Here is a 23,300-nt window from a genome sequence, read left to right on the forward strand (position 1 = left end):
AGCAAGATAATGTCTATTTACATAACAGAATTATAGAATGTTGTTAAATTGTTTAACATTGCATTTCAAGAATACTTAAGGAAATCAGAATATATCGAAAACAGGGAACATGTTGTATTCACTGGGAAACAAGCTTTTTCTATCTTGGAGAGGAGAAATTTTTGCATGTCTTTTATCTTTTCATTTTTAATTGAATTGTAATTGACAAGAACATTCCTGACTGGGTCTACCTGGGTTACCCCAGGTCATGTAAACAAGTGCTGGTAAGTCTTACTCATCTGAGGAAACAAAAACCAGATCCTCTGGACCATTAGACTAAGACTATCATTCCACATAAACCACATTGTTATGCCACTAATAAGTATATTGATATAACTTGAAAATGTGGGTTGATGGAATGTTGCACAACTGTCTAATCAAGGGACTCATAATGAACATCTCCCAAGGACTAAACTCTGTTTATTCCACTTTATATAAACTATATCTCCATTAAAAATAGGGAAGGAAGAACAACCTTCTCAGTTTTAAGTTTTAAGGTGTTTTAAGAAATAAAAATGACACACACATATGTATTCATAACTTCATTTTATCAGTGACTATTATAATATAAAAGAAGGAAAATAATCTGTTGAGAAAGCACGCAACCTCATCAGAAACAGCAGTCAGTAACTGAGGCCACATGATAGTCAAGGACAGAATCAACAGGAAGTAGATCTATATCTTGCTCTTGAAGTATAAACCTCAGCCCATAAAGTAGATGCTATTTGTCAATATTCACAATGATCCTTAAAAGTCCAAGGATTCAAAAACATCAGCCCACAGGAATTTTAAAAGATAAGGCTGATGGAAAATTATTAGAAAGAGATGTCTCAGTAAACCATTGAAGTTTCTCCAACCAAAGACAAAGAAGCACAGGAGCACTTTGAATCTGGGATGCACAACTGAGTGTTAGGTCCACAAATTATGTGATGATAAGAATAGTATGTGCATACCATGAGCCTAGACATTCAGAATCAGGCTCTGGAAATCTAATTATAGGTCAATTAATAAAACCTGTACTGGTGAACTAATTACACCTTTTCACCAAGAGAAGCGAGTATTTACTGTTATAGTTTTACGATCGATTTTTGAGTAGGTATGAATTGACAAGGAGAGATGGCTCTTGGGTCTTGCACACACATCTCAAAACTACATACTTATTGCATTTATGTAGGCACTACAAAAATTATAAAGATATTTTAAGCAATTCCTATATGCATTTCATAGCTTACCTAATTCAGAGGAGTAATGTAGAGCACATCCCCCCCCCCATTAAAGCAATGGTTTGTATCAAGTGATACTTACCTAGTTTGCCCACTACAGGCATTAGTATCTTGAAATTAGCAGCTCAAAGTGTATATTTGTAACAATATCTGAAAGTGTGAATTCTATCTTATTACATTGCTCTAATAACATCTACATTAGTAGTAAACGTAAAAATCTGCTAGAATACTCTGGTTCTTCTTTAACTCTTTAGGTCATTTGTCGTCACAGTTTTCAACTTTAGTTTCAGTTTCTCCTTTTTCAAATTTTTCTGATCTCCGTTTTACTCAATATATTCTTGTTCCTTTCCCACTGGTCTTTGTGTAGAAGCTGTCCTTCATGTGATCCAGCTCAACGTGCTCTTCCAATCTCTCTCTGCTTATCTCCATAGGTCAGACCAGTTCTTTTCCGAGCCAGAACATTCTGTTCTCTTCACAATCAATGTTCTATTCCATTGTGTTTGGCCATAATCTGTAACTAACTCCGTGATGTAGAAGGGCTTTATTTGACCCTTTTGTGAGGAGGCATGCTTTCTAACTAAGGCAAAGCTGACTGGTATTTGTCTTTGAAGATGTGTTACTGTTAAATGCCTCCAGCAGTGCCTGGCAACTCCTCTGGTGTTTGTCGTCAATGGTTTTATTGGCTGGTATACAGTATTATTTCATTTGATCTTTACAACAATTAAATTGTGCCTCAAGGTGAAAAGTCAACAAAAATACGGAACATGCAAGAAGCAGAATCTTTATGGGTGTCAGAGATATTAAATTTACATGTGAGACTGTTTTCTTTAGAAAGGCCAAAAGTCTGCACAGCTAAAAAATTATCAGAACTTTGGCATGTAGCACTTCAACTTGTAATAAGAGAATTCGTTCTTGTTTTCTTACTTGGCTACCTCCTTGCTGGCAACTTTACATACAGTCATTATCATTTCTCTACTTAAAAGTATAACCAGATCCAGTGAATGAAAACAGAAGCACATAATCATTTATGATGCAAAATATGCACAGTCATGCACCCTTTAAATCTGGATAGTGCAGATAGTTATGCACTGGACTAGCAAAACCAAAGTTATTAAATTAAAACAGGTTTCCTTTTTGTTTGTGTGTGTTGCTTGGAATTGAACTTAGGATCTCACACGTGCTAGGCAAATGCTCTGCCATAGAGCTATATCCCTAGCCCTAGAAGAAAATAATTCTTAAGAGTAAAATGTTATTTATATAGAAGTGAGAAGACATTTTAAATTATAATTATAGGTTTATTTCTTTGGATTTTAAAACAATCCTTAGGAATACTTTGCTTCAAGGATAAGTTTTGTTTGTTCCAAGGATTTTTTTTTTATCTCCTGTGTTGTCATCTGAGGAATTCTGGCACCAGACTAAGAACATGACCCACAGCACTTATCAAACTTGACAATGTGTTTTCTGGAAAGTATTTCCTTGTCAGATACAGTATATTAAAAATACTGATAAAAGAAAAGTCAAGAACTTAGAAAAAATGTCTGTTCACTCATGACTAGAGTTTTAGAAGCACTGCCAAAATCCCTACAAAATGGCCTAAAAAGCAACAAATAATCAATACATTTTTTTCTTATTTACAAATGTTTAGAAAGGGATTAGAGAAGGTGATAAGAGGAGTCTGTTTCCCGTACCCATGCTGGGTTGCTCCCAATGACGTGTAAATACAGTTCTGTGAGTTCCAGTACCCTCTTCTCTCCTCCATTGGCACCATGCTCTTATGACATATGTACAAGCACAATGCACACATGAATGAAAATTAAAAATAAATCTAAAAACGTATACTTATGATAACATAAGTATAGGCAGAATCTGTCATTTTGAATGATTGTGCATTATTGGTGAAATATTAAGAGTGCAACATAAAGAATTGTTTTTAATACCCAAATATGACTTGTCAGTTACTTTGTGGAGTAAGTACTATTGAACTATTTATCAGTCATGAGGCTAAAGTGAAAAATAGTACTCAAATTTGGGATTCAATCCAGCCAATGAGTTTTCAAAATGCATAGTTCCTAAGCATATCCAGAAAATAGGAAACTTTAATTAAATCATGCACTTACAGTCAAGATAAACATACTTACTCTTCTTTTGGAAAAACGAACTGTCCTATTAGGAAAAGACAGGCAATTCAGACTTGTACAAATTGGTTTGTATTTTCTAAAGAAATGTCATCTTTGCTTGCCCTTTGGTTTTATAGGAACAGGATGTTTTATGTTTTTCCCTGGTGGCTTCCTTGTGTTCTTCTTAGTAGCATGATTTAGACTGCGACAGCTAAGTTAGAATTCTTGGGGCAAGTGAAATAACCGAAGTGCTTATCAAATTGACCATCATTAAAAAGCAATGCATTTTGAAATTTAGACTTTTGACATTTAAGAATTGTGCCAAGCTTGACAGATCTGCACCACTGTACCAAACACTGAGTTTTAAAAACTGAGAGAGTTTAAGATATAGGCTATCTATACTAATTCCAAATAATAATAAGGTGCCAAACAGCTTGTATGTATTGTGGCATATCTTATTATTATTGGGAACATTTTAATATTGTATGTGTGGTTTTTACAAAACCTTTTCCAGTGTGATTGGTTGTAATTTTCTTTTAAAACGATGTTCTTGTCAATTATATTTGTTAGTGTGTGTACGAGTGTGCTTGTCTATGTGAGTGTGCATCTGTGTGTGTGTGCATCTGTGTGTGTGTGTGTGCATCTGTGTGTGTGTGAAAGGACAGGACTAACATTAACAAATACATTGGAGAACTTTTTATTCTAGATTTTTAACAATAAATTTCTGTTCAATTAAGAAAATAAAATGTATCTATTAAGCTATTACTGTGTTACTAGACAGAGTTCTCTAACAAATTCAATTTCAAGGTTTATTCACATAGTAGTTAATAATGTTCAAGTCTCCTTCATGCCTGATGCTACTATCCTTCCATTGCACTGTGACATAGATACACATTTGTTCTTCACCTTTGTGCCAAGCCATTAGCAAGATGGGTTTCATAAATCATGTCCTGGGAATTTATTAATAAATATAACCTTGTGGATTTACCTTCTAATTTTATTTCCCTTTTATGTCTATAATTACTCCTTTTTAGGTTCTTCTAGTTAAAAATTACTTTCATTCCTATTTTTAACATTTAATTAATGAACCTTCTGTTTTAGTTTCAATAAAGATGTTCTAAACTAATTTAAATGCCATAATATAAAACAGATTAATTGTTTTCAGTTAACTCAAAATAATACTTCTAAAACTAATATTTTTAAAGTTTTGTAATGTTCTGTGTGAAGATTTTCTTTAATATTCTATAATTGAAGGTAGTATTTTTGTTATTTTTTTACAATATAATTAATTACAGTATAGGTTAGGTTCTATTTATTACAACTTGGATTTACTTTTTAAAAGTTTTATTGAGAATAGTGTCTTCTCCCATACAATACACCCCAACATCAGTTTCACCTCCCTTTATGCTCCCTGCCCCCACCTTCATTTTAATATTTCAATGCCATCGATACTTCCATTCTGTTCTTTGGGAACAATTTTATTTTGTTTGACCGTTATATTTGCAGAACATGGTTGGAGAGTGGGCCTTGCCAGAAGACATGGCTCACAGCTCTCCCCCCTCCAACAATCACATACTGGGACACGTGCTTCAAAGATTAATTGAAAAGTCGATCCCTTCTCAAGACGATGCCGCAGAAACTGAATTGCCATCCTATGCTGTGAGGGGATGCTTTCTAGGGAAGACGCTCAGTGGCAAAACTACTGTTCTAAAGTGTCTACAAAAAGGTGTTTCCTTCTCGTTTCCTTAACGTTTGTACTGACTATAGCTACAACTGTCTACGTCCATAAGGCTCATACCAGAGATTCCATTTAGACAATATCTTCCATCAAAATTTTATAGTAGTAAATCATGTGACTTATTTTTCATATACAAGAATGAGGTACTGGTACATGCTTCAAAATGTTCGGTCTTGGCAACATTATGCTAAGTAATAGAAACCAGACACAGAAGGTGGCTTATGTTATGTTTAACTTATGCAAAGTATCTCAAAATAGACAAATCCATGCAGATAGAAAATGATTCATGTTTTATGGTACCATGGTTTGGGGGAATAGGTGTGCCAACATAATAGGTGGGGATTTACTTTTGAAGTGATAAAAAATTCCTGCAACAAAATTATCATGATGGTCAACCAGCTGAGTGAATTTCTCAGTGCCCCTGAGTTGTACCATTTTAACTAGCTAAAGTGATTTATTCCATGTAATGTGAATTTTATTACAAGGGGAAAGTATCTTAATCCAAGGGACAGATGTAGGGAGAACATGGTTAGAGTATGGAAAAAAAATGCAATAGTGCCAATTCTCAGAAGGCAAAGATATTTATAAAATTGTCTTTTCTTTAGAGTTTTCTATTCGAGTACTTTCTATTGATAGTCTTGTCAATGAAGCTATCCGGGCATTTAATGACAACGAACAAGCCAGTGGGCTAAGACCAGTTCGGAGAGAAAACAAAGGAGAACCTCTGTTGGACCCGAAAGAAATTAGCAAAATACAGGCAAGTGAGCTTTGAGTTTTCTTCTTCTGGTATACTACAGATATGCATCAGGATATAATGTAAAGATCACCCAATAAAGAGTTTAGGTTCTACAGGCCAGAAAGCAAAAGAGAGGACACTCTCCTCCTAACTCTTCCCATTAAATTGAATTTTGGGGTGGACCATCAAGAATGGTGAGCTCATTTAAGTTCTGTGGCCAACAAATAAAATTATTCAGAGGGAGGAACTGCCAGGTGAATGTGTGTATGTATATAAACACACACACACACACACACACACATATATATATAGAATGACAGTTGTTAGGAGGGTGACCTACATTTGCCGCTAAGGTCACTAACTCCTAGACTGGCATTCCACCACTCAATGTTAGAAAGTAGAGACACTGAGTTTCCCAATATGTGGTTAGAGACTATATAGTTGACCCTTGGCAATGGATCAGACAGGCGCTAAACCTCCCATAGCGTTAAGGGGAGAACAGGCTACATGGCTTAGTCTTTAGATTCACAATATGAGGCTGCTTGAATGCTATGAAGCCAAATGGAAACAGCTGGTTAGATCAACTTATTCCACAACCAGAGTATACCCACCCAAGATATATTTCAGCTGGACTTGGGGTGTGGGCACAACTCCTAGTGACTTAAATGGATCACATTTTCATTATTTTATATCAACATTAAAATTTATTACATTATTTCATAAAAATATAACCATACATGCTGGGGGTTAGAAGAGTATTGTGTGACTTTAAGAATCGAAGATGTGGTTCAGCTCTCATTTTTTTCTAGACAGTAGGAGAGACCCTACATGCGGATTAGTTTTCTCAAGGTCAGAGGCTGGTGGAAGGCTAAGTTATTGAACCTTAGACTTAAAGTTCATTGCTCTTTCTCTTACCTCATATTGTCTCTGCTATTGAGTCAATTAACAAAGAGTTTACTCTAAGTAATTTTCATTTACAGGACAAATACTAGTAAATCACGGGTTATGAAAATTTGTTTCATTGTCTGGCTCTTTTTTTTTTGACATCATAGCAAACTTTCATTTCACTCAACAGAGTAATGAATAACACACATTTTCTCTCTTATTTATCTATGGCTATGACTGACAGTTTGAGGATTACTCTTTTAAGATTTTTTTTTAAAAAAAACCACACATTTCCCCTGTTCTTTTTTAATTTCCCGAAACAGTAGTTACTTTATTTTACATAGACACTGAGAGCCATTGGAAGATTATATACCACAGATAATTCCGTGTCTCCATAAATTCAGTGCTCACCAAATTTGGTTTGCCTCTGAAAGTCATCATTTCGACCCAGTTTAATATCATTAATGCATGTAAAATAGTCAGTTCTCAAACACTAACTGAAATTCATGAAATGGAAACGGAAGGGAAACATGGCCATATTAAAACTAGATGTTTGCTTTCTTGCCGTAGGATCCAAGTGCGTTATCAGTTCCTGCAGTTTCAGGGAAAGCGACACTCAAAAAAGAAGGTAAACCTATATAGCTAGCAAGTAACGTGTCAAACATGTCATCCGTCATTTATACTGCAGCACACCAAAGACAGATACAGAAACAGCGAGAGTGATCTATGTGACCACAAGCACGGCTTCAGGGGAGGAAATGGTGAACAATGGGGACCTGAATCCTTCTCTGTGCAAGGTAGTCAATACCTACATTTGAGGATGAAGGTGAAATGACATTGAATACTTTTTACCCCACCCTCTTTCTTAAAGTAGTTGTCAATGTTTGCCTTTGTGAAAGCTACCAGGAAACAGCACGTTCATGTTCACTCACCTCTTTCTTGTAATCTTGCTTTGTTTATTTGTTTTTCCTTTTCACCTATTCCAGACAGGGAGAGAGAGAGAAAGAGAGAGAGAGAGAGAAAGAGAGAGAGAGAGAGAGAGAGAGAGAGAGAGAGAGAGAGAGAGAGAGAGTGATATCACAGTTCTGAGCATGGAGGAAGGTTACAGAGTCGGTTTTCTTCAACTCATGAAAACAAGGGTCCCTGTTTAACAAACTGGCCTGGTTCTTAATCTTTGACCATGGCAGTAGAACTGAGTTTACTAACCACAAGGTCTCTCCTTGGGAATCCGAGGTGATTCCTTCAGACTATTTGTATAATCACTAAGGGAAAAAAATTATTAAATGACCTTTCTTTGTGTATTAGTGAAGTTTTTAGTATTTTTCAACTTGTTTATATTTTATAATAAAGTTCAAATCCTCTTGCATGATCACTGTTATCTGCTGTCACCGTAGAATCATGCACAGATTTGCCATCATTTTCCAAGTTGACTTTTTCATTTATTTTGATTGATACTCTTGGCTCCCTTTGCCAGTTATCTTGGCAATTAATAGATTATTTTACTATTAATATTATGACACTTAACTACAAATATATTCTGAAAACATTCCCCCATATAATTCAACTAAGAATCCTCTCTAATTTCTAAATGTTTCTTCTCCAAAACTTCACAACCCAGGAAAATATAAGTGTACTGAATTAATATTTTGATTTTTTTTTGAGAAAGCAAGTTTGTTTACCAAAGGAGAAACTGAAGTTGTATATTTTGAATTTTGTTGTGAGCTCAGACCATGCTAGGAAGGAAGTGGGAAGCTTCAAGCCACACAGTGGCCAGGACCTGAAATGCTGTGGACTAAAAGTCAAAGCCGTGCTACAGGGCTCCCAGTGCATCCTTGCTGGGTCTATAAGACATGGCTGAATCTAACGCTGGCATGATTTTCAAATGTAAATACTGGCACTTTGTTCTTACCTCTTTTCTCTTAATAGATGTCATGACTGATGAAGATGAATATCTCAAACCAAGTGATAGTTTTTTAAATGTAAGTATTTTAATCTAATCCTTGCCTACTTTTATATTAAAACATGTCAAAATTTGATTTTAAATTGTGTTTGATAGAAAAGTGATTAATAATCAGAGTTTTGATGATATTGTTTGTATTTTTAATATTTTTCTATCTAAAGTACTAGAAAATACTATGGCATTTTATCAGGTTAAAATGGTATATCTGTGATTTTTTTAATTCACTTGTTATTATTTCTAAAGAAAAGTAGTATTTTCAAAAAGAGTATTGATTAAATATATAAGGGAGTAAGGACAGAATTAATTGCATATGTTTCAATTACTTTTTATTACAATTGATTATTGTATGCTGGATTTCATCATGGCAAACAAATTTATCATTCAGTTTTCAGAACTGATTAAATATAAAAGACCTGCGACTAAGAAATCAACATGATGACTTATTGAGAGAAAAAAGCAATAACTAAAGCGTTATAACTTTTACTCTATTCATTTAAAATATGAATTAACAGAAATGCTGGGTTTATTTCTGTAGTTACACTTACTGACTTTTTAAAGTGTCCAAATCCATATACAATTCAGTTCAAAAGAATATTGTCTTTTCTGTGCACTGTATTATTTGTATATATCAATAAAAAAGTAAAAGGGAGAGTTCTTTGGTCTTTTGGAGTTCACATTCTGATAGAGGGGGGCAGGTAATCAGCTATAAACACTACTAGATGAATTGAAGACCATAGTAAAATATTAGCATGTTTGGGGAAAGTAGAGGAAAGCAACATTTGCGGTAGGGGAAGGAGAAAGTGTTACCGTATTAGATTAAGATAGGCCTGCTGGAGAAATTGATTTAGACTCATTTAAAGAGGTAGGAGAATTAGCTAACTCGATTTAGGAAGGCTCTCCAGCAACATAAATAGATAGCTAGTCACAGGGGGACCGACAAGTTTAACTAAGGCTGAGATCAGAAAAAAGATAAATGAGTCTGGTCTGTAAGAGCTTGAGAAGTAGTTATTATAATATCTGTCATAAGAGTATAATGCTGTACTCTCCTTGGGTGGGATGGCTTTGAGTGGAGCTAGAATCTCATATAAAATACTCGAGTAACTGAGCAAAGATCAGGCTTTGGGGAAGCCCATGTTCAATGATATTGCACAACTCATACAGAATTACCCCCATAAAAGTCATAATTATTGATTCTGGACAAAACAAAAGAGTTAATCTCTACAGAGAACTTGTGATGGAACAAGAAAGGGCATTCATCAAGGCAGAAGAAAAACGGAGTTGGAAATCTGGAATGTGTTCACAGAAAGAGTTATATTGGTGTGTGCTTTCACAGAGGGCATTCTCCCATAGATATGAGTTATTAGAACCAAATAATTATGATTGAAAGTGTTTGTAGATGAAATTTGGCGTGCCAGAGAAGCTGAAAATTAGAGGAGATCTTAGAATAAATGAAACTCCAAACAAAATGTTTCAAAATTGATACACATTTTCCTTGAATGTGTCCCTGGCTCCAGAAGTGTGGTAAGTCTTCAGTATCTTCATTAGGGAGCATGGCTACTGAATTATTTTAACTCCAGACATCTTTTCAATCAGTTCTCTCCTATGCTTCTTCACTTCCTTCCACAGCTTAGTTTGCGAGCTCAACTTGGTGCAAAATCAGAACAGTTGCTTAAAAAAGGAAAGAGTATTCCAGACATATTGCTGGTTAACATCATGGTAAATGCTATTAAGTATGTATTGCAGTTTCCTTTCTCATACCTATTTAATATATTCTTTTTCCTACATGTATATGTGTATGTGCTTAGATGTGACTTATGTGCATGTGTGTGAGAATGTATATGCAAATGGCCAAGGCCTAAGGTTGACATCTGGAATTGTCTCATTTTTCTTTCCTTACCCTTGGAATCAGGGTCCCATTCAAAACCTGAACTGCACATAAAAGTTAGACTCCCTAGCCAACCTACCTGGAGACCCCTCATTTCCAACTTCTGAGGATAGAATTATAGTTGGGTCAGCAGACCCAGCCAGCATTTACATAAACTTTGAGAATCTGAGCTCCAGTTGTCACGCTTGCATGGCAAACACTTTAGTTGCTGAGCTAGCTCGCTACCCCATTTCATATACTGTTTACCACAGAAAGATATGTGAAAAATAATATAGAGATGCAACTTTTTAGTATTCAAATGCTTCTAATATCTAACTTTATTCCTAGGATAAAGGGAAAATATATAGATTTGCATGCTTGTTGTCTCTCTCTTCTCTGACCAACCTTGACTTCACCTGTTGTAAATGTAGATCAACTACTAATATCTTTGGGGAATTCAAGGAAATTGGGTGATTAGATAAGCCAAAGGACAAGTTGTTAGATTTCAATGGGATGGGTACAGGTTTCTGCATTCGCTTGTGTTACGTTTCAGGAAGAGGGTAGGTATAGAGTCCAGGGATTCACAGCCTAAGCAGCACTAGGGCAACAGGCAGTGATACACAGGTTAGACAAAGGACACATGTGTAACACAGGCAGGATATGTGATGGGGAGAAATGGAAAATTTCAAAGATCCCACACATTGTAATTCCTCTATCCTCTTTTGTATCCTTTCTATCCTTTCTATCCTTTTCATAGATTCCCTTCTACAGATTCCTTTCTATATATTCCCCTCAACTTTGCTTTGTTATACATGAATGTTACAAGAGGCCAGTTGGTCTGTATAATAAAGGAAAGAATCTGCGCATGATGGGAAAACAGAGTAGAAGTCTCTGTTGAAAGAACTGGATGGTAGAAATGGAATTGCTCAGCTGCGATGTATAGGGACCATTATGACACAGGAGGAGGGAGAGTTTATAGGATTTTACTCTCCATCTGGGATGAGTTCCTCTATAATGTCATCCTCATAGACTGCCATAAAGATTTAAGCTGCTTCTCGCTGAAGTATTTAGCAACTGGAACTCAAGGCTGCTACCCTCGGAGCTAGAAGGGTTCTTATCCTCACATTTCTCAGAACTAACTAAAGTACACTTTCTCCCACAGTGCACTTTGTAGAACAAATGAACATGCAAAGCAGCAAGCAGTCCTTCACTTGAGCTTCAGGGGATCTGGAGGGATCCACACTGCACTGCACAATCACCCTCCGACCACAGAACACCGTTTCCATTTCCTCTAAGATACCTCCAGAAGACTAGCATTAGCTGGAAATCTTTTGGTCTAGTCCAATGATCAAAGGAACACTAGATGTTCTAGTTAGATATCTGTGCCTGGCTAGTGATGTAACAAAATCTAAAGTCAAGCCCCACGGCTCCCTGATGTCTGCTGTCTCACTCTAGCTTTGAACAAGTGTAGCTCCAAGTTCTGTCTCTGTTGTGGCTTCTGAGACGGCAGATCTCAGAAGAGGTCAAGCGTTAAAGGAAATCTCTTCTCTGTCCTAGGCAAAGGAGTTAGTGAGTCCAATCTACACAGAAGGCTTGATCTCTCTCTGGAGAACTCGTGAAAGTGAAATGCACTCTTCCTGCACATGATAATCTAGTGGAGGAGATAAAGGCAGTTTCCAGTAGGAAGTTTGGAGCTGTGCTGAGAATCATTAGTCAGAAGGACATTTGCAGTTTTGTGCTTTTGAGCAAGCAATGAAATCTTTCTGAAACTTAGTTCCTACTTCTGCCTGCCACATTGTCAGAAAAAGTACATGTTATCACTAGAAGACTTAGGAACTTCTGGGGAGGTGATTCTATTGTTTCATATGAGAGCTAGCATAGCAAGAAATAAAGTCATACCTTAAAATATAAGTAAAATATAAGAGGAAATGAAATTTTGTGAGTATAACAGAACAAAGTGGATACTTAAGTCCTTCAGATGTAGTGTGCACGTTGTCTAGCAAAGACAATGTGCTCAGCGAAAAGAAAAGCTTAAGATTTGGTCCTTAATACTTCAGAAATTTTTTTTTTTTTTTTTTTTTGGTTTTTCGAGACAGGGTTTCTCTGTGGTTTTGGAGCCTGTCCTGGAACTAGCTCTTGTAGACCAGGCTGATCTCGAACTCACAGAGATCCGCCTGCCTCTGCCTCCCGAGTGCTAGGATTAAAGGCGTGCGCCACCACCGCCCGGCCAATACTTCAGAAATTTATAACTCAACTTAATTAATAAAATTTTTAAAGAGTAACTTTAATTTTATGTCAAGACTTATTTATTCCTATGGTGAAATTAGGGAGAGCCTAAGGAGTTAAGAACAACCTGGTTTAGGAGTGAGTACGGTGAGGACACCCCTCCAGATTGGCAAAGAGAGTGTGCGGAATGGGCTAAGATCTGTATTGTATTTATTAAACATGTCATTTCTGACATCTACACAAACCCCAATGAGATATTTTACAATACCCCGTTGTATATGTGAGGAACTTGAGGTACAGGAGAAGTGTAGCCTGTGAGCACAATGTAAATAATATCACGTGAATGCACATAGTAGTGAAGATATCTGCTTGTAAACTTTTGAAACTGAGAGAGTTTAGAAGTTTGGGAGAAATAAGTCATTGTCATTTCATTTTGAAGAGGATGTAAAGGCTTCTCAATAGACTTGAAGGACAGCAGGGACCCACAGAAGGATCTTTAAGCAAGTAAGCAATCAGAACACATTGGAAAACCTAATATTTTAGCTAGAAAATCCTGAAATCCATGCAACGGGATGAATTTGCAATGAAGATAATGGTATTCACTGTATTACCAACTTCTGTAAAGTAACAGAACCTATCAACATGCTAATCAATTGTGCTGTTTGAATTTAGAGAGATACCCACTAACGAAAGCTGGGTTATTGATGGGTTTCCAATGACATTAAATCAAGCTCAACTCCTGGAAGAAGCACTGACAGGCTACAAAAAAAAATTCATGGAGGCAGAGAAAAAGAAAGCACAAATGCCCACGCTAGCCTTGGGCCCGACTCCTTCCAAGGAAGTCACTCCTATCCCATCTGCATTCGATTTTGCCATATTATTAGATATTTCAGATAACTTATCACTGGATCGCATGAATGATATCATTGGTAAGTTGAATGCATTGATTTTAAATCTTTACGATTTTTCATAATTAAAAGTGCTTTTAAAATTTGACTCTATTTTTTCTTTTCTTTTTGTTTTTTGTTGTTTTTGCTTCTGTTTTTTTTTTGTTTGTTTGTTTTTTGTTTCCTTTAAGAGTAAGAGAACACAAAGTTGGGTGGGTCAGAAGGTGAACAGGATCTGAGAGGACTTAGGAAAAGGGGAAGATCATGATCAAAATATAATATATGAAAAAAATTAAAAATTCTTCGATGACTAAGTGAATAGTTCCATTTACAAGTGTAAGGAAGAATCCATTTAATTGGTTGTTCAAAGAATTATCCGGCTGCGTTCATTGCCCCTTATTTTAACTCTAAGTATTGAATATTAGCCAAACCTGGGACTAAGGGAGAATTATACATCAACTATAAGCATTTTGCTGAACCTTTCTACCTACCTGACAGTTTTTCATGCCAAAGTTTCCTTTGTGAGATTTGTGCACATGGAGAAGCAGTTTGTAGCTAGTTCATACAGTAATGGTGCGGAGGAAACTGCATCTATGTTGTATGTGAGGAACTGACAACATCCTTTTCTGCGTGTGTTCTAAGGAGCAGGAAGAAATGACTTGAAGTACTCATCTGGTGGAGTTGAATATTATTGTTAAATCATGTGATTTATTTGACTTATATAAAAGTGAAATTATTGTTTTATTCTACATATTAAGTATTTACCAGGGTAAAATTACACATTCCTAACCCTTAGTTTCCCATTTATAAGGTACTTGAGAATCTTAATTAATTGTGATTTTTGTTGTTTTGTTTTAAAATATATTTTATTATCTACTTTTTCCTTTCTGAAGCGAGGTCTCATTTTATTGCTTAGGCTGGTTTTAAACTCATAGATTCAATGATCCTCTGACCTTAATCTTCTTGAACCTCACCAATTTGCTCAAATTACATGAAAATAACATGCAGGGCTTTTTTTGACATGATGCTTTTGAAATGCCTGTTGAACAATTAGATGAAATAAACTTAGACATTACAAAATACATTATATAAATGGACATAGAAGTGAGAAATGAACACTAAAGGTGGGGGGTTTTAAAATAGAACTCACCTAAGAAGAATATAGTAAAGAAGAAAGATCCATGTTGACTTCCTAGAATATTATAAGGTGATGGGGAAAGGGGGAGTGTTCAGAAGTAGCATCTAATGAAGAGGAAGAACTCCAAGGAAGGATAATGTTTCATAAGGAAAGGAAAGACAATTATTTAGGACTAAATTGTTAGCCATTCTTCTCCCTAGAATAGTAGGAATTTGCCGGGATGTGGGAGCATAGTCACTAAGAATGGGCTCAACACATTATCTTATGATGACTGTGATCCATAGAAAGGACAAATGAACCATATTATAGGTTGGCATACTACAGCCAAAGGCGGTTAGGCAGCAAATGTTGAACTTCAATCCAGCCAGGGCTCAAAGATAGTAGGTAGGAAATCAAGGAGACACAGGGAGAAGGAATAACCATTGCAGGATACCTGCATCAGAGTGGAAGAATAGGTGAATATTTTAGCTGTTGAGTGAGGTCACGATCTCGACTACATGAGAGAGTAGTGACTTTCATAAGGTAGGAAGAATTGTTGAAAGGGTCCAGCTCAGGCTGAGGGTAGTAAACCTTTGAGGCTAATAGTAACTGCAAAAATATGTAATAGACTTCCAACACTGATAACTGTTGTTAGTCTAAATCCTGAATATTTTCAGTTTATGATTTCATTAAGCTATATATTTTGTTATCATTTCCCATTTGCAGGTCTAATAAAATTAAAATTTTGCAATTAAAAATTAGTCCAAAGTGTAGAGTAACATTGTTGAAATTGAATCCATTCTCAGTCCTTAATACTTTATGTAATCAGGAACAAATAATAAAAATTTCAATCCTACATCATGTAGTATATTGTTAATATAAAAATAGCCATATGAATATAAAATTATGAAATCCCTGTAAGCTGAGTTCTTCCTGTACTTGTTACAGAAAAATAATGTGAGATAAGAATGGAGAGATGCCCATTAGCTTTGAGATTTTTGGTGACTGCAATGAAAGATGCTTCATTAGGGGTAGCAAGGAAAAAGGTGGATTGCAGAGGGTTGAAATTGGAAATAGAGACTCGGGTGTAGAGAGGCTAAGTGAAGATAACTTGCTAGAAGCATTTCTCTGAAAGGGGAAGAGCATAGAGTCAGAATACTTTAGGTTTTGTCTTAGGATGTGTTCTCTTTTACCTTCCCATTCTCCTTCTTCTCTCTTAGAGGGAAGGACACAGAGTTAGCCAGATTATTTTCTTACTGGTAATGAATTTTGAAGACAAAGCTATCGTTTCTTTTCTTATTTTTTTTAATTTAAAAATACCTACTATAGTTTAACTCTGGGAACAGAAATGATAAGGTGGTTAGTTTAAATTCTCGGCTTGCCCCAATATAGACTCACCTGAAAAGAGAGTCACAATGAGGGCCTTGAGTTCTACACAGTAATAGAATATAACCTGAAATTGTGAGCAGTTATTTGTCTCTGCTCTTAACTATGGGTATGATTAATACTGGGTTTCTGCCTTGAATTCCCCACAACAATGAACTATAACCTGGAATTGTGAACTAAAACCCTTCTCCCCTGAGTTGCTTTCTGTTGGTGTATTTTATCAAAAAAAAAAAAGTAGTGATAGAAGGACAGATGATAATCAACCACGAATAGTACAGTAAAACAGAGAAATTAAAGCTGTTAGATAGAGAGAAGTTGAAGTCTTCAGCCTTGTTAGAAATAAAGACAAGACAATGGCGGCCAGTCTGTAGGGCAAATGTAGGGATTTTGCAACTGGACACGGTTGAAGAGATCCATGTCCTAGTAGGATAAAAGTTTGCACTGGGAATCTTAGTATTTAAGATCACAAAGATGGATCATCCAGGACCACAAAAAATACTGGAGCAATGGTAGTGAGTGTTGAAAATAAAAGGAAAGAGGGCCAATACCTGAATATGAGACAGAGATAGGGGAGAGAAGAGGTGGGAAGAAGAAAGAGAGATCTAATTCATGTGCAGAAATTCTGAGCACATGTGAGGTATGGAGCACAAAACAGTGACAATAGTATCTCTTCAGAAAGTGTTCACATTTTTCTTTCCGTCATCCATTCAGTAGATGGGAAACAGCTGATTGCTGTACACTCTGAGGGGCCTTGATTGCCTTGAATGTTGTTAATTTCCTCTTTTGTGCTCTTTTGCTCTGAGCAATTCTTATTCCTTTTAATCTAGTCCAAGGCATTCTTTCTTGGCTTTGGATTTAGTAAGTTTTATAACAACAACAATGAAAATCAACCATGATTTTATATTTCAAATCCATTTCATCTTGTTTTATCATTAACATAGATGGGAAGAAAAATATTACTTTATTTATGAGGTCTTTCATTTTCTAGAATGCTATTAAATCACATTCCAATGCTGCTTTGCTTTAATTCTAATTTCTTTTAGTCTAGCTCAAGACTTTCTTTCTTCTTTGCTATTTTTCTATTTATTCCCTGTTTATGAGTATATTGTGTTTTGAATGAAACTCAATGAGAGTTGCTGAAATTGTTTTACTTAAATTGTTTTGGTTTCATGTGGTCAATTTCTTTATGCTTATTCTTAATTGACTTCATAATTCTGGAAAGAGGCATAGATATTTCACAGTTTTATAGTATGGTATCAGAAAATAGTTTTATGTATATTTCTCTTTATGGTCACCTTATTTTACTCCAAGTTTTACTTCCAAATTCTGATTTTCTTTCTCCAAGTTTGTTCTTCATGACAATCCATCCTTTGTCACTCTTATCTTTTCATGTTGTTAAATCGAACATTTTAGACAAGGGTTTTCTGAAATAAAGGGTTTGCTCTGCTCTTCAATAGTCCATCCTAAAATAAAAACCTGGGCAATCCTGGAGTAAATTATAGGAGCTATCGGGAGTGCGGTCTGATCAGAGCTGGGAAATGTGCCACTGCATCTAGGAGGCCAGAATATTTCATGATGAAATTCAGAGAGAAGAAATCATGAACCGTTCACACTGAACCTCAGTAGTGCCAGCTAAGACAGAGTCCTCGGAGAGGAGGGGATGTTCCTGAATCAGAATATAGTGACATCCTGGTGGTCAGACTTCAACTGAGAGGGAAGATGGCATGATATGTCATGTTTTCTTTGTTAATTTTGCTTATCTCTTTTATTCATTTATTAGTGTATGTTTGTGTGTGTATATATATGAGCACACGTGCGCGCACACACATTTTTGGGCATATATCTTTTGTTTTGTCTTAGTATTATTTGTCTTATTGCAAATTTATTTTGGCCTTTATTTTTATTTTAAAAAATAAATAGAAGTTGGGTAGGTAAAATGATGAAGGAGAATATGTAATGAGTTAGGGAAGGGAAAGAATATAAATACAAATATATTCTATGTAAAAAAAATTAAGAAGACACTAAAGTAACATTAGACCAAAATACAGCTGTATCTACTTGGAATCTTGCAAATGTGTTTTGCTAATAAGTAGCATTTTAATTTTTTATTGTCTAATTATTTTTTGTACCATAGCCAAGGAACTCTCACATGAAATTTCTCATGAAAACATTGGTCAACAAGAAGTTTCTACATGCCAAGAAAGGGATGGAGACAATAACTTACGAGACCAGATACACCATAGGTCAGTTTTAATCTTTGTGTCCTTTCTATTCCTTTCCATTCAAAGACGCTAACAAATGGTGACTTTGGAATAATAAGATCTATGAAAAAGACATACTCCCTGCCATTGAGTACTTTTTTTTGTTTGCATTGAGTGAAATATTTATATTGAAATAGATTTTTGCATTGAGTGAAATATTTATATGGAAGCTTTTGTGGTGGAAACCACAGTTGATATAGTCTGAGAGAGGAAACCAATCAGAAAATACTTACAAGTTAATTACATCGAATTCAGCAAACACTTAGAAAATACCAATGAAGATTATGGAATTTCAAAGAGCAGTGAGTCAGACTGGGGAAGTTTGTAGTAGCCCTTTTGTTATACTAAAATGAAGTTACATGGTGTTCTTTGAATTGTGTGTAATTTTCCTTTGGAAAAGAAAATGCAGGCAAAATTAGGCAATTTCATGAAAGCCTGAGAGATCTAAAAATAAGAAGTGAGACAGGATGTGTAATTTGAGCTACATGAAGCTGACTACGCCCTAGGAAGAAAAAAAATGATTCAAGAAAAGTTTTTAGTAAATTAGTCTGTGCCATCTCTCTCTACAAAGAACTTCACTTTGTGTGTCCAAGAAAAAACATTCTATGGCCTGATTGTGGGTGCTGTGGTACCATTAGAAGAGTCTTCAGACTCCTACCGTTAGTGTACATGATACTGTCTGGTTTTTAAACAGAGATCTGATCTTATATCAAATGTTTACTGAATGGGTAGCATTTTCAAATCCTTTTCACTCCTACTTCTCAAATTATAAAAATTATCTCGCGATGCCATCAGACAAGATCTTTACATTTAGTATTGCTCTATCATCTATAGATTTCATAAAGTTGCTTTTTTGAGTTGAATTTCTTTGTTAGTCTTCTTCATCATGAATTGTCAAATAGATCACACTAAATGCCATGTTTAAGGTTTCTTTATGCAGTCATTTAAATCAGTATCACATATTCATATAAGATCCTTATTTTGCAGAATTGTTGGCTTCTTGGACAACTGGCCATTGCTAGAAGAGTGGTTTACAGAGCCACAAAATATTTTGACAAAAATAAATGCCGAAATAGATGAAGGGACTTTATGTCAGAGAGTAAAAGAATTTTTTGCTAATGAAATAGCAAATAAAAAGATAAAAGGTAATTATATGTGTATATGCATGCATACACTGAATAGTATACATTGTGTCTTCATAATATTCAGCTCTTTCCCCAGCTTCTCACAAATCCACCACCATTCAGATACCCCAAACAACTTTTGTCATCATTATTTTTTAACTCAGTGAATCCAGTTACTGCTGTCTGTATATTCTCAGATGTGTGATCATCCATTGACATGAGGTAGACTTACCAGGGAATATCCCATTTACATCCAAACCCCCACATTTTAAATCACATTGCTTTAACCTTTTGTTTGTTTTTCATTTATTGAGATTCAAAGATGATGTGGAACTCACTGTGTAAGCCAGGCTGGCTTCCAGCTTTAGGTGAGGCTCCTGACACCTAAGATGACAGGCATTTAGTGTGCCTCTCGTGATTGTTCTCTTCCTATGCACTTCTTACTTTGCTGTTCTAGATCATTTTAATTCATCTTTTATTTTTCCACTTTTATATTTTTTATTTTGACATTTGACATCAGCTCCCTAGCTTTCTAAACACACACATACACACACACACACACACACACTCAATCATACCCATCCCATCATCATTTGCATAGCCATAACTATAAGGCAAAAGAATAAAAGAGCCCAAAGTATGAATGTTAGGTACAATAAGTATATTTGTTGTGATTTTAAAGCAAATGTAATATGCTGCAATAATTTTGCTAATTACAATTTTATAATAGTTTTTGTATTTTTTAGTTAATGAAATAGTAGGCAGCTAGAACCCCTAATGCAGGTTCATTTTTATCATTCTTCTGAAGTTGAAAAGAAATTAGAAGAAAAGGAAGCTGAGAAGAAGGCAGCAGCTTCTGGAGCTGAGGCTCCTACCACCAGTCCTCCCCTTCCTTCTGAAGCAGAAAAAGACAAGGAGATGCATCTTCATCGTGAGCCATCAAAACTTTCTCCTGGGAAAGGAAAGACACCCTCAGGTGACTGACAAACTGATTATAACCCTGTTTGTCAGTTTCTTAATTTCACAGAGAAAAGAATGATGAACTACAGCGCCAGGCTACTTAGTTAGATTCCGACTTTGGTGACTTCAGTCATTTGAAACAAATACCTTTTTGTAATCTTAATATCTGTGGTGTTAGGAACACTGCCGGGTGCCTGATAGGCAGAGTACATGCTCTACCACTGACTACATCCTCCATCAAGGAAAAGCAAAAACGTTTGTTTAGAATGGCGAGTGTCTGACCTCTTCCACAGGGCACATGGAGTCACCCCAGTCACGCTAGCTACTGAGCTCATAAGGGGCAGGAAGAGGAAGGCTGTAGAGCAACAGGAGGGCTTTAGCGCAGCAAGAGGAAAGAGCGGTCTGCTGAGTTACAGAACTGTATTCTTGTAAAAAGTGAGAACATTTGGGAAAAAATGGGAATTAGTACAGTCAGGATATTCTTTTTTTTTTTTTTCTTCTTTTGTTTGTTTGTTTTGAGGCAGGTTTTTTGTGTATCTTTGGAGCTTGGCCTGGAACTCACTCTGTAGACCTGACTATCCTCGAACTCACAGAGATCTGCCTGTCTCTTCCTCCCTAGTGCTGGAATTAAAGGTATACACCACCACATCCAGCCAGACAACATATTCTCATATCCCTACAATGTTAATTAGACACCTGAATGTGTGTATAGCCAGAGATATTTGGTTAGGTGATGATACCAAGGATACTGGTAGAACCAATGAGGCAGCTCAGTGGGCAAGGTTACCTCAGTTGTATCCCCAAGATGCCTGTAGTGGAAATAAAGAACCAGGTCTCAGAAGTTAATGTACACATGCTTACCGTGGTACACACACGCACACACACACACACACACGCTTACCTGACACCCCAATAAACTTAGATGTTCGTAGAAAAAGAGCTTTGTCGAAATACATTTTAGATTAAGTAGTTTGTTCTAGATTCTTAGCCACTAGATCTGTAAATTTAACATCAAATGACAAAATGAGCAGGACAAAATTTGTGTGTTTAAAATGTCCTAGTGATATTTGTATGACACCAATGTCAGTCTGCCATGTGTCTAGCTCAGTGCTTCTCCTTGGTGTGTCATAACTGTCTCTAACAACATTTTCACTGCATAGAGATTTCATAGAAATCTGTAATTCTTTACAAAATTAAATTCAATCATAGTAAACAAAAATTTTGAGACAATGGTACAAATTTTGTTTCAAATGATTGAAGTTATTTTAAGCAACACAGATATTTTAAAGACCATTTTGCCTAAACATATCTGGGTTTAACTAAATGCAAGATATGTGAATATTAAAAATGCTTTTAGCATAAGACAGTGAAATGTAAGGCCACACACACACACACACATAATTAAAATTAGAAACTTTAACTTAAAGGTCTAGAAGAAAACTTCCACTCTTCACAATGTGATTTACTGAGAAGGTATCTTCTCAAGTGCTGGGGAACTCTCCACCATGGTCTTTTGAGCTTTCTTATTATCAGAACATTGGTGTAAAACTCTGCCTTCCCTGGTACCAATCTCTGACCTTTCTGATTCTGACACGGTCCAGTAGTTAACTTTAATATTAAGTTTCTGGAGGATTTATTTTCTATTTTAAAGTTGTAACCTTGACTAGTGTACACTGGAGGAATAATAAATATGTTTTGGTTTCACTGAGTAATTGTACCTGTCTTTTTTTCCATCAAGGGCAGGACTAGTCCCTTATCTTATAAAAATATATAAAATGGCTCATTTCCACCTGCCTTATTCCGTTCACACACAAAGCATTTTCTTTGTTTTTTTTTAAGGAAAAAGTTACCATGAAAAGAAAATAATTATTTTTTTTAAACAACACCCAGAACACCAGCATGAAAATTGGGTAGAGGAGGCACAGTCCACTTAATCCTATCAGATTTGGTACAAATACAATTCTAGAACACAGATAACCATTTCATATTTGCTACAGCTTTCCTTAGGATTCAACTAAAAATCGTCCACATCCCCCCCCCTTTAAAGGTCTGTGCTGAAATCTATCATTAAATGTTGGCATTTAGCTTAGAATTAAATTTCTCAATATAAAATAATAATATTCATACAACTATCTAACAGTAGTATTTAGGATGAGCATGGTAATGCAAACCTATAACCCCAGGATTTGCTAAGATACAAGGAAAATGAGGTGTTTACGGCTAGTTTTGGGTATACAGTGAGCCTAAGAGCAGCCTGAATTACATCACACACACACACACACACACCCATTCATACACACTGAGATATCAGAACATATTTTAGAACTAACCTTTAAAATGGAAAAGAGTACATTACTTCTAACAGAAAAAGTTTTCAATAAAACTTTATAAAGCCAGTGTCTTATTTGGTTTGTCTCTGTCACCTGTACTAATTAATTATATATTTGGATACCCAGAATATTTTTATAATAAATTTTTGTAATTATTAATTATTATTAACCTTTAAAACAATTAGTTGATCCAAACATGTACACTCTATGAGATGCATTGTCAGGTATCTGTATGTTTACAAAAGTTCTTTTAGGTAAACATGTTTCTAGAGTAATCCTCTATGTAATTTACTTGTTTATTTCTATGATATTTTGACTGTCGGAGAGGAAATATCAAATGAAAGTAACATGCATTTACAAAAATTTTAGCTATCACTCTAAACATGCAGAAAATGAATAACATGAGCTCTCTACATCATAATAATTTAAACTGTCATATTACTCACT

At 35.6% G+C, this 23,300-nt stretch overlaps 1 protein-coding gene across 2 annotated transcripts in view; it reads left to right on the forward strand.

The window, feature by feature from the left end:
- Spef2 (sperm flagellar 2) overlaps window positions 1-23,300 on the forward strand; it is a 144,354-nt gene that overhangs the window by 56,319 nt on the left and 64,735 nt on the right. The window contains exons 11-19 of one of the 2 annotated variants that reach the window (XM_057789943.1): window positions 4,886-5,105; window positions 5,723-5,874; window positions 7,309-7,366; window positions 8,665-8,717; window positions 10,325-10,428; window positions 13,461-13,717; window positions 18,313-18,421; window positions 19,427-19,584; window positions 20,372-20,539. In XM_057789943.1, the coding sequence (XP_057645926.1) occupies window positions 4,886-5,105; window positions 5,723-5,874; window positions 7,309-7,366; window positions 8,665-8,717; window positions 10,325-10,428; window positions 13,461-13,717; window positions 18,313-18,421; window positions 19,427-19,584; window positions 20,372-20,539 (1,279 nt within the window). Of the gene's footprint in view, window positions 1-4,885; window positions 5,153-5,722; window positions 5,875-7,308; window positions 7,367-8,664; window positions 8,718-10,324; window positions 10,429-13,460; window positions 13,718-18,312; window positions 18,422-19,426; window positions 19,585-20,371; window positions 20,540-23,300 lie in introns of those variants that run through there. The other variant, XM_057789942.1, reaches the window with a different exon arrangement.

The sequence above is a fragment of the Chionomys nivalis genome, chromosome 15 (genome assembly GCF_950005125.1).
Source record: "Chionomys nivalis chromosome 15, mChiNiv1.1, whole genome shotgun sequence".
Lineage (NCBI taxonomy): Eukaryota > Metazoa > Chordata > Mammalia > Rodentia > Cricetidae > Chionomys > Chionomys nivalis.